At 43.0% G+C, this 17,551-nt stretch overlaps 1 protein-coding gene across 5 annotated transcripts in view; it reads left to right on the forward strand.

The window, feature by feature from the left end:
* The first annotated feature begins 6,089 nt into the window (after positions 1–6,089).
* The window catches only part of NMU (neuromedin U), a 139,534-nt gene continuing 128,072 nt past the window's right edge, over positions 6,090–17,551 (forward strand). For all 5 annotated transcript variants that reach the window (XM_077279735.1, XM_077279738.1, XM_077279736.1 and 2 more), the window contains exon 1: positions 6,090–6,292. In XM_077279735.1, coding sequence (XP_077135850.1) covers positions 6,136–6,292 — 157 coding nt within the window. In that variant the 5' untranslated portion in view covers positions 6,090–6,135. The remainder of the gene's footprint in view (positions 6,293–17,551) is intronic.

The raw sequence follows: 17,551 nt of genomic DNA on the forward strand, positions 1-17,551 counted from the left end.
AACACTGTGCAGGACGCTTGGCATTTGCCACAGAACACCAGGATTGGCAAATTCGCTACTGGCGCCCTGTGCTCTTCACAGATAAAAGCAGGTTCACACTGAGCACATGTGACAGACGTGACAGAGTCTGGAGAGCGATCTGCAGCCTGCAACATCCTTCAGCATGACCAGTTTGGCAGTGGGTCAGTAATGGTGTGGCGTGGGATTTCTTTGGAGGACAGCACAGCCCTTCATGTGCTCGCCAGAGGTAGCCTGACTGCCATTAGGTACCGAGATGAGATACTCAGACCCCTTGTGAGACTATATGCTGGTGCGGTTAGCCCTGAGTTCCTCCTAATGCAGGACAATGCCAGACGACATGTGACCGGAGTGTGTCAGCAGATCCTGCAAGATGAAGGCATTGAAGCTATGGACTGGCCCGTCCATTCCCCAGACCTGAATCCGATTGCGCACATCTGGGACATCATGTCTTGCTCTATCCACTAACGTCACGTTGCACCACAGACTGTCCAGGAGTTGTCAGATGCTTTAGTCCAGGTCTGTGAGGAAATCCCTCAGAAGACCATCCACAGCCACATCAGGAGCATGCCCAGGCGATGTATAGTAGGGAGGTCATACAGGCACGTGGAGGCCACATCTTTTCCTTGTCATGAGGCATTTCCACTAAAGTTGGATCAGCCTGTAATTTGATTTTCCACTTTGATTTTGAGTATCATTCCAAATCCAGGCCTCCATGGGATATTCATTTTGATTTACATTGAGAATTGTTATGTTTTATTGTTCTGAACACATTCCACTATGCAATGAATAAAAATTTGCAACTGGAATATTTCATTCAGCGATATCTAGGATGTGGTATTTTAGTGTTCCCTTTATTTTTTTGAGCACTATATATATATATATATATATATATATATATATATATATATATATATATATATATATATATATATATAGTACAGAGCAAAAGTTTGGACACACCTTCTCATTTAAAGATTTTTCTGTATTTTCATGACTATGAAAATTGTACATTCACACTGAAGGCATCAAAACTATGAATTAACACATGTAGAATTATATACTTAACAAAAAAGTGTGAAACAACTGAAAATATGTCTTATATTCTAGGTTCTTCAAAGTAGCCACCTTTTGCTTTGATGACTGCTTTGCACACTCTTGGCATTCTCTTGATGAGCTTCAAGAGGTAGTCACCGGAAATGATTTTCACTTCACAGGTGTGCCCTGTCAGGTTTAATAAGTGGGAATTCTTGTCTTATAAATGGGCTTGGGACCATCAGTTGTGTTGTGCAGAAGTCTGGTGGATACACAGCTGATAGTCCTACTGAATAGACTGTTAGAATTTGTATTATGGCAAGAAAAAAGCAGCTAAGTAAAGAAAAACGAGTGGCCATCATTACTTTAAGAAATGAAGGTCAGTCAGTCTAAAAAATTGGGAAACCTTTGAAAGTGTCCCCAAGTGCAGTTGCGAAAACCATCAAGCGCTACAAAGAAACTGGCTCATATGAGGACCGCCCCAGGAAAGGAAGACCAAGAGTCATCTCTAGGGTTGAGCGACTTTTATTTTTATAGGATCGGGTCGGGTTTCACGAAACCCGACTTTCTCAAAAGTCGGGTCGAGTGAAATCGGCCGATCCTATAAAAAAGTCGGGGTCGGGGTCGGCCGAAACACGAAACCCAATGCAGTGCAATGGGATACTATGGTTCCCAGGGTCTGAAGGAGAGGAAACTCTCCTTCAGGCCCTGGGATCCATATTAATGTGTAAAATAAAGAACCAAAATAAAAAATATTGATATACTCACCCTCGGACGCGCCCTGGTACTAACCGGCAGCCTTCCTTCCTAAGAATGAGCGCGTGAATGACCTGCGGTGACGTCGCGGCTTGTGATTGGTCGCGTGAGCGGTCACATGGGCGGTCACGCGACCAATCACAAGCCGCAACATCATCTAAGGCCCTTCACGCGCTCATTCTTAGGAAGGAAGGCTGCCGGAAAGAAGCAGGGCGCGTCCAAGGGTGAGTATATTCCTATTAGGTATATACTCACCCTCGGACGCGCCCTGCTTCTTTCCGGCAGCCTTCCTTCCTAAGAATGAGCGCGTGTAGGGCCTTAGATGACGTCGCGGCTTGTGATTGGTCGCGTGACCACCCATGTGACTGCTCACGCGACCAATCACAAGCCGCGACATCACCGCAGGTCATTCACGCGCTCATTCTTAGGAAGGAAGGCTGCCGGTTAGTACCAGGGCGCGTCCGAGGGTGAGTATATCAATATTTTTTATTTTGATTCTTTATTTTACACTTAAATATGGATTCCGATACTGATTCCCGATATCGCAAACATATCGGAACTCGGTATCGGAATTCCGATACCAGATTCAGAAGATCGCCGACCTCATGGCCGACCCCACACAGGGGTCGGGTCGGGTTTCATGAAACCTGACTTTGCCAAAAGTCGGCGACTTCTGAAAATGGCCGACCTGTTTCGCTCAACCCTAGTCATCTCTGCTTCTGAGGATGTTTATCGGAGTCACCAGCCTCAGAAATCGCAGGTTAACAGCAGCTCAGATTAGAGAGCAGGTCAATGCCACACAGAGTTCTAGCAGCAGACACATCTCTACAACAACTGTTATGAGGAGACTTTGTGCAGCAGGCCTTCATGGTAAAATAGCTGCTAGGAAACCACTGCTAAGGACAGGCAACAAGCAGAAGCGACTTGTTTGGGCTAAAGAACACAAGGAATGGACATTAGACCAGTGGAAATCTGTGCTTTGGTCTGATGAATCCAAATTTGAGATCTTTGGTTCCAACCACCGTGTCTTTGTGCGACGCAGAAAAGGTGAACGGATGGACTCTACATGCCTGGTTCCCACCGTGAAGCATGGAGGAGGAGGTGTGATGGTGTGGGGGTGCTTTGCTGGTGACACTGTTGGGGATTTATTCAAAATTGAAGGCATACTGAACCAGCATGGCTACCACAGCATCTTGCAGCGGCATGCTATTCCAACCGGTTTGCGTTTAGTTGGACCATCATTTATTTTTCAACAGGACAATGACCCCAAACACACCTCCAGGTTGTGTAAAGGCTATTTGACCAAGAAGGAGAGTGATGCGGTGCTACGCCAGTTGACCTAGCCTCCACAGTCACCAGACCTGAACCCAATCGAGATGGTTTGGGGTGAGCTGGACCGCAGAGTGAAGGCAAAAGGGCCAACAAGTGCTAAGCATCTCTGGGAACTCCTTCAAGATTCTTGGAAGACCATTTCCAGTGAATACCTTTTGAAGCTCATCAAGAGAATGCCAAGAGTGTGCAAAGCAGTCATCAAAGCAAAAGGTGGCTACTTTGAAGAACCTAGAATATAAGACATATTTTCAGTTGTTTCACACTTTTTTGTTAAGTATATAATTCCACATGTGTCAATTCATAGTTTTGATGCCTTCAGCGTGAATTTACAATTTTCATAGTCATGAAAATACAGAAAAATCTTTAAATGAGAAGGTGTGTCCAAACTTTTGCTCTGTATTGTGTATATATATATATATATATATATATATATATATATATATATATATATATATATAATCGTCTAAGGTTCACTTCCGTCTGTCTGTTTTCCACTTCCGTCTGTTTGTCTGTCACGGAAATCCAGTGTTGCGAATTGTCCCCTCCATACTCCCCTCCAGTCAGTGCCCCCTCCATACTCCCCTCCATAGCCCACATAGCATTTTAGCAGTCCGTTAACGCTGCCATTAGCCCTGTAATTATGACCAACTTTTTACTATTGATGCTGCCTATGCAGCATCAATAGTAAAAACATATAATGTTAAAAATAATAAAAAAAACAAAAAACATTATATTCTCACCTTCTGGCGTCCGCGGCAGCCTTTCCCACTCCTCGCGACGCTCCGGTCCCAAGAATGCATTGCGGCAACGACCCCAGATTACGTAGCGGTCTCACGAGACCGCTACATCATCACAGGTTATTGCCGCAAGGCATTACTGGGAACGGAGCATCGCTAAAGGCCTGGGCTGGTTCCAGGGGCCGCTGGAAGGTGAGTATATAACTATTTTTTATTTTAATTCTTTTTTTAACAGGGATATGGTGCCCACATAGCTATATAGTACTTGGGCTGTGTTATATACTACGTGGGCTGTGTTACATACTGTGTGGGCTGTGTTATATACTGCGTGGGCTGTGTTATATACTACGTGGCTGTGCAATATACTACGTGGCTGTGCTATGTACTACGTGGCTGTGTTACATACTGCGTGGGCTGTGCTATATACTATGTGGGCTGTGTAATATACTGCATGGGCTGTGCTATATACTACGTGGCCCTGCAATATACTACGTGGCTGTGCTATATACTAAGTGGCTGTGTTATATACTACATAGCTGTGCTATATACTACGTGCCTGTGCTATATACTACATGGGCTATGTTATATAGTACATGGGCTGTGTTATATACTGTGTGGGCTGTGTTATATACTGCGTGGGCTGTGTTATATACTGCGTGGACTGTGCTCTATACTACGTGGGCTGTGCTACATACTACGTGCCTGTGCTATATACTATGTAGGCTGTGTTATATACTACGTGGGCTGTGTTATATACTGCGTGGGCTGCTATATACTGTGTGGGCTGTGTTATATACTGGGTGGGCTGTGCTATATTCTACGTGGGTTGTGATATATACTACATGGTCTGTGCTATATATTGCGTGGGCTGTGCTATATACTAAGTGGCTCTGCAATATACTACGTGGCTGTGCTATATACTACATGGCTGTGTTATATACTACATAGCTGTGCTATATACTATGTGCCCCTGTGCTATATACTATGTGGCTGTGCTATATACTACGTGGCTGTGCTATATACTACGTGGCTGTGTTATATACTACATAGCTGTGCTATATACTACGTGCCCGTGCTATATACTACATGACTATGCTATATACTATGTGCCTGTGCTATATACTACGTGCCTGTGCTATATACTACGTGGCTGTGCTATATACTACGTGGGCTGTGTTATATGCTACGTGGGCTGTGAGACTCTTTCGTCCGGGGCCCTCAAAAACCTGGAGCTGGTCCTGGCTTCATTGATTGGTTGCGCCCGGCCAGCCGTGAACAATCAGCGACAGGCGCAGTCCGGCCATGAACTGGCGCGGGATTTGAACCATGCTTCGCTAATTGGCTGTGCCCGGCCAGCCGAGTCCTGTGTATTTATTGCATTATTCTGAAATCTTCATAAACTATATATATATATATATATATATATATATATATATATATATATATATATATATATATATATATATATATATATATATACACGTCTATCTCTCTCTATATATCTAGGTTACAATCCCTCTTAAAGTACTCTACTTATCTAAAAATAAGAATTGTAGCGACACTTTACCAAGAAAAATGTTTCCTCATGTGAAAAATTCACCTTTAAACATAAATTGTAAATTAAAATGATTTTAGTAAATCCCAGAGAGGAGTTTGCACAGTAACTAGTAATAAGGTCTCATTAGTGAGGCAATAAGTCAGTAGAGATTGGATTGAGCTGCTAATCGCACAATGAGTGAGAACCAGCACTAGATCAGCACCATGGAGCTGTCCACATAATGCTCAGGCCTGGGGCTAGAGCGGGCTGGAGGTCCGGGTATCATTGATCTTCTTTGGTTATTGATCTATCAGATCTTTGCACTGGGGGCATGGTGATCAGTCATGGTGATCCATCCTGTGATCAGTCCTGGTGATCCGTCCTGGTGATCCATCGGGGTGATCCATCCTGGTGATAACTATACATATCCAGGACACGTCTGATCACATTTTGTTAGTTTGTATGTAGTTGTTGCTGTTTTCTCCCAGCTGATCCCTGCAGCCTGCGCAGTGACAGGAGTGACACCCAGAGCGGATAGCGCCACATGTGCGCCGCGGTGCTGCCCCCGGTGATGCACTCGGTGTGGGCAGGGGATGCGCTGATGATGACGCACCGCGATCCGCTCCTCCACGTGGCTACACTATAAAAGCGCAGGTTGTAGCGCAGCGCAGGGAGAAGCCGCTGGTGGGAGCCTGGTCAGCACTGCGTCCTATCTGTGCCATGCTGAGCCCCAGCTCCTGTAAGAGGCGGCCGGCTATGCAGAAAGTCAGCGAAGACCCAGCGCAGAGCAGGGGCCACCAGCACAGTCCCGGGGGGCATCCCACCTGCCGGCTGCTCCTTCTCATCGTCTTCATCTCCTGGACCAGCATCTGTGAAGGTAATGATCTCACCCGGCAGCAAGCGCCTCCATGTCACAGAGGTACAGAGCGCTCTGCCTGCCATATAAACCACAGTCTGTGGAACTACAAGTCTCAGCGTGCCCGTGCCTGCTGCCGTGTAACCTGCGGCTCTGGAGTTTGCGGACACTTGTAGGCACAGAACTCTGGATGAAGGGGTTTCTGACCATGTGCCACACAGGACTAGCAAACTTTAGAGTTCACACTTTGGGTTTTGAAGGGAACAGAAATTGAGTAACAACTGGGGAAAGTTTCCTTGTGATATTTCTGCTAATGAGCCATGCACATCTGCTGTGGCACTACAAGTCTCAGGATGGTCTGACAGCAGACAGTGTCAGAGCAGCACTGAGGGACACTGATGTCAGGGACAGGCTCAATCTTTATGTTTAGATAGTCTCCGACCCAAGTGGAACTACAGGTCTCAGCATGCTCATGGCTTTCTTATCTATTTCTGCAGTAAGGCTACACAGCTCACAGATGGGCTTAGGGCTATGATGGAACTGGGATTGTACATAGTATTACATAGACTATGGAATGGGACAGAACCTGATGGGGCTCACTGGGCTCATCATTACCAGTAATAGAGATAATGTTTATGTTTCTTGTTAACACCCAGTAATGTAAATGTCATCCCACTGTGCCTGACTGGTGAGACTGGAGCCAGCATGCCACAACACGCCACAACACGCCACAGCACGCCACAACACGCCACAACACGCCACAGCACGCCACAACACGCCACAACACGCCACAGCACGCCACAACACGCCACAGCACGCCACAACACGCCACAACACGCCACAGCATGCCACAACACGCCACAGCATGCCATCTGCCAGGTGCCTGCATGCTTCCCACTGACCTCTCAATAGACGCATGGAGAACTCCGCTTTCCTGCCTGCTCTCATAATTTGGTTTTCTCCAAATACTGCTCATTAAAATGTCATGCATCAGAGAAAGTAGGAACTGACAGCTGCGTAAAATGAGATTATTAGAGGCCAGCACTATGTGGACTGGAGCAGAAAAAAAACATAGTATATATATATATATAGTTACATATAGAGTTATATATAGTTATGTATATTAAATATATATTTTTTGGTGATTTTTTTTAATTATATATATATATATATATATATATATATATATATATATATATATATATACATATATTGTGCAGTAGAATTAACAGAGACTTTACCTTAAAATAAATAAAAGTAGTCATATAGTATATAATACATGTATATAAAAATATGAAAATAATAAGGATATATATATATTTTACTTTATATAAATATAAAAAATATAAAAATAGCATAACTGTAGATGTGTGTGTGTGTATATATATATATATACATACATATATATATATATATATATATATATATATATATATATATATATATATATACACAGCTCTGCCATTTTTACCACGTGTGTCACTATTGGTAGCAGGTGCATGACACCATTATTTCTCTTTAGCTGAATTGTGAGCTATACATTCAGATGTAGGAGATCTGCTTCGCAGCTATAATAATTCAACAGTAAATTAAAGGAACAAATTCTCTCAGCGACATCAGTTTTGTCTTTTTTGATCCCGGAGTGTGGGAATAATCGGTTAATGGTGAAAGTTCCTAGTGACACTGAGCAGGATTGCCCAGGTCATGCGTCTGACATCGTTCCAATGTCATTTGCCCAATTGAGTTACACTGGACTGAATTAAGGAGCAGTAAATTGCCTTTAATATGAATTACCATAGTAAATTCATAACAAGGAAACAAGGGCTAAACCTGGGAGGACAATATTATATTATTAGCATTGGGCAATTTAGATGATACATGAAGATGCCGAGGTTTAAAGTTCATGGTTACAAAATGATACATAATACACCAAGACTAGAACAGATTTGATGGTATTGCTGCTTCTAGGTTTACAAATACCAGTCATCAGGTCCTATGTATTGGGCATTATGTCCAGCATACAAAGCAAACATTGGCTTCTTCTAGAAATCTGATGTTCAGAATGTGTTCAGTATATTGCATTTTTTAAGACGTGCAGAGTAATGGAAGCCCGGGATGGGGCATAATAGATGTTTGGACATCCTGATCCTGGTATGGAGAGGTAGTTGAAGAGTTTAAGGTTGCACTGAATCCTGGGCAGCGGTTTTCCTCACTGGGAGGATACAGTAGTTGGTTCCCTGACCTGAGGCACTGTCAAATGAAAAATTCATCAATCTTATGGAAGATTGGGAAAGAGTCAAGCAAAAAACGGAATGGGGCTGCTTGACAAATATAGAATAAATGTCAGAGAAAGAAAAAAAACTTAAAGGGAATCTGTCAGCAAGTTTTCGCTATGTAATCTAAGGACAGCATGAGGTAAGGGTTAAAATACTGAATTCAAGGATGTGTCACTTATTAGGCTGTGTACTTTTGTTTATTTACAATGAAGGTTTTATCATTAGGACATTATTATTGTCCTTGGGAAAAGTCCAACTCTGCACCATGCAAAACCTGGTGTGGGAGGAGTTAGCTTTCTGAGCTCTGCTGCATTCTACATCCAAAAACTCTGATTGTGCCACAACTGCTGCACCCAGTAAACTAAGTGGCACAACATTGGAATCGGGGTCGATTTTTCTACATTATGCCACTGTCAGATGAGGTAGAAAAAATCTGGTCACAGATTCCCTTTAATTGTTTTTACTTTCTTGCTTGGAAGGGAGCTATATAAATAATCCTGGTAAATCGTTCTGCTTAAATAGAGAAGGTTCCATAGTGCTGTGTAAACAGGTAAACCTGCAAGAATACTCCCACGGATAACAAGTCATTATAAAACACACATTTTTATTGGAACAATTAACAATTATAAAAACATGTAAAAAAGGAGCGGTCATACAGGAAAAAGATCATAGGGTAAATATATCAATAATTGGTCCCAAAATAATCAGAAAGTCAGTTTCAAGTTTGTATGGGTAGTTAGATACATCTCATGTGCCCATGTGGAAAAAAGAGAGAGCAGTGATATCAAATGGATTCCAAAAAAAAAGTAACCATCCAAAATTAGTATGTCATAGCCTAGAATTAAACACTCGTTATTCAAAAAGGGGTTTTAAAGAAAATACAAAGTTACAAGTGACTGACTAAATAATAATCATAACATAACTAATATACCGTAGGTAAAAAATTATATAAAGTGACAGTGCATACAAAATAGTATCTCCCTATATGGTGCATACGGCATAGGGAACATGAATCGGTCACTGCAGAGACATAGATCACACAACAATTAGGTGCATGTGCTAGAAAGCGGCAGCGCATTCATAGCCCCAGACCCACAAATCACACTGAACAATAGGGATCTACCCGACAATCATTGCTCCAAGTACAAAATGACATGGCTAATGCCCAAATCCAAGAGCAAAGAACTGAGGCAGAAGAACCGATGACATTAAGTTCATGAGATGACACACATGGACATATATTTACCTACATACTCCCTTTTACACGCGTTTCGCATAACATGATTCCCTTTCTGAGGAAATTTGTGTTTTCTAAGGACTTGTTGTCCATGGGAGCATTCTTGTAGGTTTAATTGGTAGTTCACACTCCCATTCACATAGATGACCTTTTATAGGTTCCTTGCTGTGTAAACAGGACAAATGAGACAAAGCAAGGCAATACGGATACATACTTAAAAATGTTCCCAGTGCAGAAATGACGTGGACAGATCCCAGGGCCTGACTAAATCAGCTCTAGATCACATTTTCCAAATAAAGCCAGTAATAATAAATAGGGGTAGCTAGGTGGGGTTGGCTTTATCTGTAGAGGTATTGAATCTTCCAGAATTTTATACACGATTTTGGACGAACTATGGAGCGAATAATTCATTAGGGGCAAATTATCTTGAGTTTCTATAATCTTATAAGCTTTAAGAACTGATACTTATGTGAATAGTTGATGCTTTCCACACAGGCACCCATGATTGTCACTATGATGGCACACTGCTGCTCCCCATTGCTTGCTCACTGTGATGGACACTGCTGCTCCCCATTGCTTGCTCACTGTGATGGCACACTGCTGCTCCCCATTGCTTGCTCACTGTGATGGCACACTGCAGTTCCCCATTGCTTGCTCACTATGATGGAACACTGTTGCTCCCCATTGCTTGCTCACTGTGATGGCACATGCAGCTCCCCATTGGTTGCTCACTGTGATGGCACATGCAGCTCTCCATTGGTTGCTCACTGTGATGGCACACTGTTGCTCCCCATTGCTTGCTCACTGTGATGGCACATGCTGCTCCCCATTGGTTGCTCACTGTGATGGCACACTGAAGCTCCCCATTGGTTGCTCACTGTGATGGCACACTGCAGCTCCCCATTGCTTGTTCTCTGTGATGACACAATACTGTTTCCCATTGCTTGCTCACTGTGATGGCACACTGCTGCTCCCCATTGCTTGCTCACTGTGATGACAACCTGCTTCTCCCCATTGCTTGCTCTCTGTGATGACACAATACTGTTTCCCATTGCTTGCTCACTGTGATGGCACACTGCTGCCCCCCATTGCTTGCTCACTGTGATGACACACTGCTTCTCCCCATTGCTTGCTCACTGTGATGACACAATACTGTTTCCCATTGCTTGCTCATTGTGATGGCACACTGCTGCTCCCCATTGCTTGCTCTCTGTGATGGCACACTGCTGCTCCCCATTGCTTGCTGGGAGCAGCGCTTCTGTGTTGCTTTACATATAGGGTGCTGCAACATGAAAAGCTAAATTATCAGCAGCAAGTGATGGCATGTGTTCACAGCATCAATCATAATGTAGATGGAAAGAGCCACTTTCTATACGATATCTGCAATATTTCACTGTTTTATTGTGGAAAGGAGACAGTACAGTTAATAGAACATCAGAAGTTGGAGTCTAGTGAAGATCGGACATGCTACATAATGTTTTTATCTTCAGCCTCATATTGATAGAATTTATTTATCACACTTAATATAATGTTTTCAGGCATTATTTCCTTTGCAGCAATATAATAAAATGTACAAACAGGACCGATCATTCATCTTTTCTTCATATGATCTTATGATGATCTCAAATACAAATATGATGAATAGATCTCACGTAAGAGCAAAAGTCTGTTTTCGAAGTCAAGTAGATTTTAAAGTAATAAAGCGGATTGCATTTACTGATAAATGTTTGTGATTCCTACAGCATTTCCCATAAATCAAAATATGAAAAAGAGCAACATCAAAAATTGCAAAAATGTTACTATACAGTCACATAATGTGTAGGAGTTGGCAATGATTCCTAAGGAAAGGCACCTTCACGCCCTTACAGATACCCTAGTAATGCTGAACTGGTGGGTTTATGGCACGAACATACTAACAGGTATTACAAGGCTGTAAATCGTTTGCTAGTGCATATGTCCCTTTAAATAAAAAGTTGAATTATTCAGTACGTGTATTAAAAAAAGAGATGCATTTGTAAAACAGTTTTTGATCTGGACAACCAATAACATTTCAGTTGCCATTTCCATAGGACACACCGGAAAACTAAAGGAAAAATCTGTGGGTAACTCCAATTTTTGACTGAACTCATAAATAAGTCACATCCTGATTACTGTTTCTCTTCTCACTCAGAATTAATTCTTACTTTCTTGTGCTCAATGGTTTCATTCAAGATGGAGGTTTACGCTCTTTGCCAAAGTGAGAGGCCAAAACAAAAAAGAGATCTCATGCTGGTAAATGCTTAAAGTGACCCTCCACCCTGGGACTCAAAGGGACTATAAATTTCTCATTCCCTATTTGTTGCCCTCACTTTGCCTCACCTGTTCAGATTGACGTTCCTTTCTACCTGCTTCCATTATGGCCACCACGACAGCATGGAGATGCACTGATAAGTCTGAACCACGTCTCTGTTGCCTTTCTTTGAAGGCATAGTTTAGACTTTCCACTGTACTTCCCATGCAACTGCAGTGATCATCTTGGAAGGAGAAGGAAAGGAACCCCGATCTGAGTGGAGGAGGCAAGTGGAGGGCACCAGGCAGAGCGACTCTACATGAGATTTGAATCGGCACTCTACAGTCCTGGGGTCCTCGGAGGCAGGGTCGCGTTAACTTTGTGACACGATGAACTATTCTTCTTTCCTCTACTGCAGACAACTGGATAATTATGGCTATTCCTTTGTAAGTGTCAAGCCCAACTAGAACTAGTTATCAAAAGTACAGTCCATCAAATGGGTTTGCTCATGGCAGGCAGGCAGTCCATCTCACATTAGAGTCTATTTGGCCACAGATGTCTTGATTAATTCCACCAGAGAGTAGTTGTGGCTCATAGAGGAGAGTCTTGAGCATGGGATCCCCTCAATGACTTCTATAAACTTTTATAGTGTTGTATGTCAATGGGGAGTGTACCAACTATTGAGGGATTATACCTACTACAGTAGGAACTAGATGCATAGGATTATAGTGAGATTACAAATTTAACCCTTGATCATTTGATGGAGTACACTTTAAGGTAGTATTATAGGATTGGGTCTGATTCTTCTCTGCTTGAACTAGTACCGTGTTTCTCTGAATACAAGATAGGGTCTTATATTATTTTTGGCTCCAAAAAGTGGGTTAGGGCTTATTTTCAGGGAATGTCTTATTTTTTTTCCATGAACATCAACAATCCATATTTATTATTGAACAAAAAAATTCAACATTTATTCAAATATAATCATGTCATCACACACACTAAACATAAACATGTATATACAGTACATGCACACACTCTGCACATACACATGTATACACACACACACTACACATACATATGTAAATATTCACACACTTGACATATGGTACATAACAGCCTGCCGCCTCTTCGATTCCTATAGACTTCTGCAGTTAAAGGGCTTTTGGTGAAATCATGGTCACATTGTTGAGATGTCACCAAAGGTCCTTAAGCAGTCTTAATCCCAGAATAGAAATACTGGGGGCCCCTAAGAGACTGAAGGCCCTGAGCAATTGCCCAGTTTGCATTCCCCCTCCTCTAATGCCAACCCTGCATATCAGCCTGTCTCTACTTCTTATACACTCCTGCAGTTAAAGGAATTTTGGTGACACACAACTGTGATGTCACCAAAGTTTCTCACCAGTTTTATTCTCGGAATAGAAATGCTGGCGGCAGCCACTAAGAGAGGGCAATTAACCAGTTTGCCATACATTTGTATAGAGCGTTTGGTTTTTTTGCTAGGTTCACTAAATGCGAAAACTGACCTGCCATTATGATTCTCCAGGTAATTACGAGCTCATAGACATCAAAAATGTTTAGGTACTTTTTTATCTAAGTGGTGAAAAAAAATTCCAAACCTTGTTAAAAAAAAAATTGCGCCATATTCCGATACATGTAGCGTCTCCATTTTTCATGATTTCGGGTTGGGTGAGGGCTTATTTTTTGCGTGCCAAGATGACGTTTTTAATTATACTATTTTGGTGCAGATATTATCTTTTATTGACCCATTATTGCATTTTAATGCAATGTCATGGTGACCAAAAAAACATAATTCTGGCGTTTTGACTTTTTTCTCGCTACGCCGATTAGCGATCAGGTTAATATTTTTTTTAATTAATAGATCGGGTGATTCTGATTGCGGCGATGTCAAATATGTATACGTTTGATTTTCTTTATTGGTTTATTTTGAATGGAGCGAAAGGGGGTGATTTAAACTTTTATATCTTTTTTTATTTGCTTTATAAAATTTTTTTTTTTTTACTTTTGGCATGCTTCAATAGTCTCCAAAGGAGGCTAGAAGCTGCCGCAACCTGATTGGCTCTGCTACATAGAGGTGATGATCAGATCGCCTCTATATAGTAGAATTACTCATTTGCTATGAGCGCCGCCCTCCGGGTGGTGCTCACAGCAAGCCAGCACTGACAACCACAGAGGTCTCAAGGAGACCTCTGGTTGTCATGCCAACGAACCGGTCACGTGACGCTGGTCACCGATGGGCGGATTTCCAAGGCGATTGCTGGAAATGAATGTTAAATGCCGCTATCAGCATTTGACAGTAGCATTTAATGGATTAATAGCCGTGGGTGGATAGCGATTCCATCCGCAGCTATTCTGGCATATGTCAGCTGTTCAAAACAGCTGACATGTCCCGGGAAAGATGTGGGATCAACGTTGGAGCCCACATCAAAGGGAGGGAGTCCGAAATTGGCGTACTATTACGCCTGATGTCGGAAAGTCCATGGAGAGCCGCAGAGTGAGACAGACTCAGACAGATGATGCAGCTTTATTCTAGCAAGTGAGAGTTGAAAACACAGCTGAACTGTTCAGTGCTGCCATGCGACTTCCTCCATGCTGCTTCTAAACATGTGCTACATTACGTCTGGAATGCAGGAAACACTCATGTACCTATATGAAGTGTGTGGGAGATATCATAGCAGCTAGTCTTCATGCACTAGCTCAAAGACAACTGTAAAAGACATGTAGAGCCTGTAGAAGAGAAACTTCAGAAGAATGTAGAAAACAACTTATATAATGGCCACAAATAGTTTTATATCTCATGTACACACAGGACAGCTTATTCTGAACTGGAAATGAAGGGTACATATTAATAGGAATAATCCTTCTAATCCGAGTATGAGAGCAGTAATCATTATAAGCCATTGAATTCATGTGTGAGGCTTCTGGCTGTAAGAAGATCATGATATCACAGTACAGCTAATTCCCAGTACACTTCAGAAGAATCTACCAAAACGGTGAAATGTATAGTACTTATATATACTGTGGATCATTATACTAAAGAAAGTGGTTGTTCTGAAATTACATGACAAACTTGTACATACTGGCTTAACATTGAGCAAAACTCACCCAGGCGGTTACTAAGATGCTGTGCATCTACAGAGCTCAGCTGTGTTAGCAGTTGATCATTTTTACGTAGGCTTTTGGAGCGCCCCCAGACCCAGGGCCGCGGGGTACTCGGTACCGGGCCTCTCTGTCTCGGTCCTGGGGTTGTCACGGTGGCTAGACCCGGTCTGTGACCCTGCTGAGGGGCGTCCAATGAAAGGTGTGATGATGGTGCGTGGTGCAAGGTGCGATGAATAACGAGGACACAGGGTTGCAGTCTCTTTACCTCTTTACTGAAGGCTTCGGGATCCGCAATCCAGAGCACTGCTAACAGGGCTGGCTGAGACCGGCCGGTCCGAAGGCACATCCAGAGTTCCCTTTGCAGGTGGAAATCAGTGCCTACCTTCTAGCGCCTGTGTGTTGTAGTACCTCCCTGCTGAGCACCACGGGATAGTCCTCACAACTGTTGTGTCTGTTTCTGATGTTCTTTCTCTCTCCGTCCCCCAGATGATATGGCTAGGACGCACCCGTATGACGGGGTAGGCCTGGAGTTATTTTATAGGGACCCTAGAGACGCCCCTCTCCCACAATTGCCTCCGTTGTCTGCTTAGGTGAATTAGGTGAGACAGCCAACCTAAAGTTAACTGTCCTGCCGTTGGTTTGAAGTAATGCTTGGAGCCCAATACTTCCTCGGCGTTCCAGCCACCGGCTACGCGCCTCAGTAGGATGTTGCCACGATCTTAGGGCACGACTCCTACTGGTTCTATTCTCCTTTGTGCTGTGATCTCGTTTCTCACTTCTCCACAATGAACCTCGCTTCGTGTCCTTTCTTAGGATGCCACCGCAACGGGTGCAGGCGCGGCTTTGTAACGATCTGTCCTTTTCGCTAGGCCACTGTCAGGATCCCACCCCTGACAGAGACCCCCCTGAATCTTCCCAGGAACTCCCGCTCTCACAGGATGTTGCCTGGGCAAAACCCAGTCAGCTTCTACCTAACTTCCTATCCAACCCCCAGTTTTACCAGAGTGTGAGGAGTGGCCTATTACATAGAACCCTTTGCTCCCCCTGGTGGCCAGAGTGTGAAGTGTAATGTGTGACTGTGATACCTGGTCAGGTGAACTCCTTTAGTGCAATCAGACGTAACATCACTCCCCTTAGTGGCAGAGCGACATCACTGCAACGACCAGGACTCTTGGGTGCTGCACTCCCCCCCGGTTAAATCCAGTACTCCCGGACTGGGAAGAAGAACAACAATACATGTTAGCAAAAGACATACAAAATTTTGAAATGCAATGAACAAGTAAATTTAACAGTGCTTCCCTTTATGGGAGGTGAGGACACTTGAACGTTACAAACGGAAACATATTTACATTTTTACTCAAGGTTATAAATAACACTTATGACTAAACTCGACTATAAATAACTATCATTACCCAGCCGGGTATTCTATCTACTAAGTGCAAATCTCTAGTAACATCATCGAACATTTCCTATTATTTCTTAAATAACTACACACTATTCATTACTATTCAACATTCTTAAAGTAACATTATACTTAAGTGCAACACCTGAATATTCCCTTTAAGAGGGAACCAAGTCTCTTTGAAGTGTTGTGAATTTGGATTCTGGGCTCCCCCGGTGGCTACTGGTGGAATTGAACTTGTGACATCATCTTCCCTGTTCACCTGTTCTGATTAGATCTGGGTGTCGCTATATAACCTGGCTTCTCTGTTAGATGCTTGCCGGTCAACAATGTTATCAGAAGCCTCTCTGTGCTTGTTCCTGCTCCCAGACATCTACTAGATAAGTTGGACATTCGTCCATGTTTTGTTTTTGTATTTTGGTTCCAGTTCACAGCTGCAGTTTCGTTACTGTGTCTGGAAAGCTCTTGTTGATCAGGAATTGCCACTCTGGTATTATGAGTTAATGCCAGAGTCCTAAAGTAATTTCTGGATGTGTTTTGTTAGGGTTTTCTACTGACCATGAAAGTATGCTTTCTGTCTTCTGCTATCTAGAAAGCGGACCTCAAATTTGCTAAAACTATTTTCCTGCTGCGTTTGTTGTTTCATCTCATATCACCGCCAATATATGTGGGGGGCCTCTGTCTCCTTTTTGGGCATTTCTCTAGAGGTGAGTCAGGTCTTATATTTCCCTCTGCTAGCATTATTTAGTTCTCCGGCCGGCGCTGGGCATATAGGGATAAAAAGTAGGACATGCTACCTGGCTACTTCTAGATGATGCGGTAGGTTTAGTTCATGGTCAGTATAGTTACATCTTCCAAGAGCTTGTTCCTATTGAGGCTTATGCTAGTTCTCTGGCCATGGAGATCATGACAGTTTGACCGGCCCACTAAAGGGTTAAAATCCTTGGCTGAGAAAGGAGAGAAATAAGAAGTCTGC

This window comes from Ranitomeya variabilis, chromosome 1 (genome assembly GCF_051348905.1).
Source record: "Ranitomeya variabilis isolate aRanVar5 chromosome 1, aRanVar5.hap1, whole genome shotgun sequence".
NCBI classification, from domain to species: Eukaryota; Metazoa; Chordata; class Amphibia; order Anura; family Dendrobatidae; genus Ranitomeya; species Ranitomeya variabilis.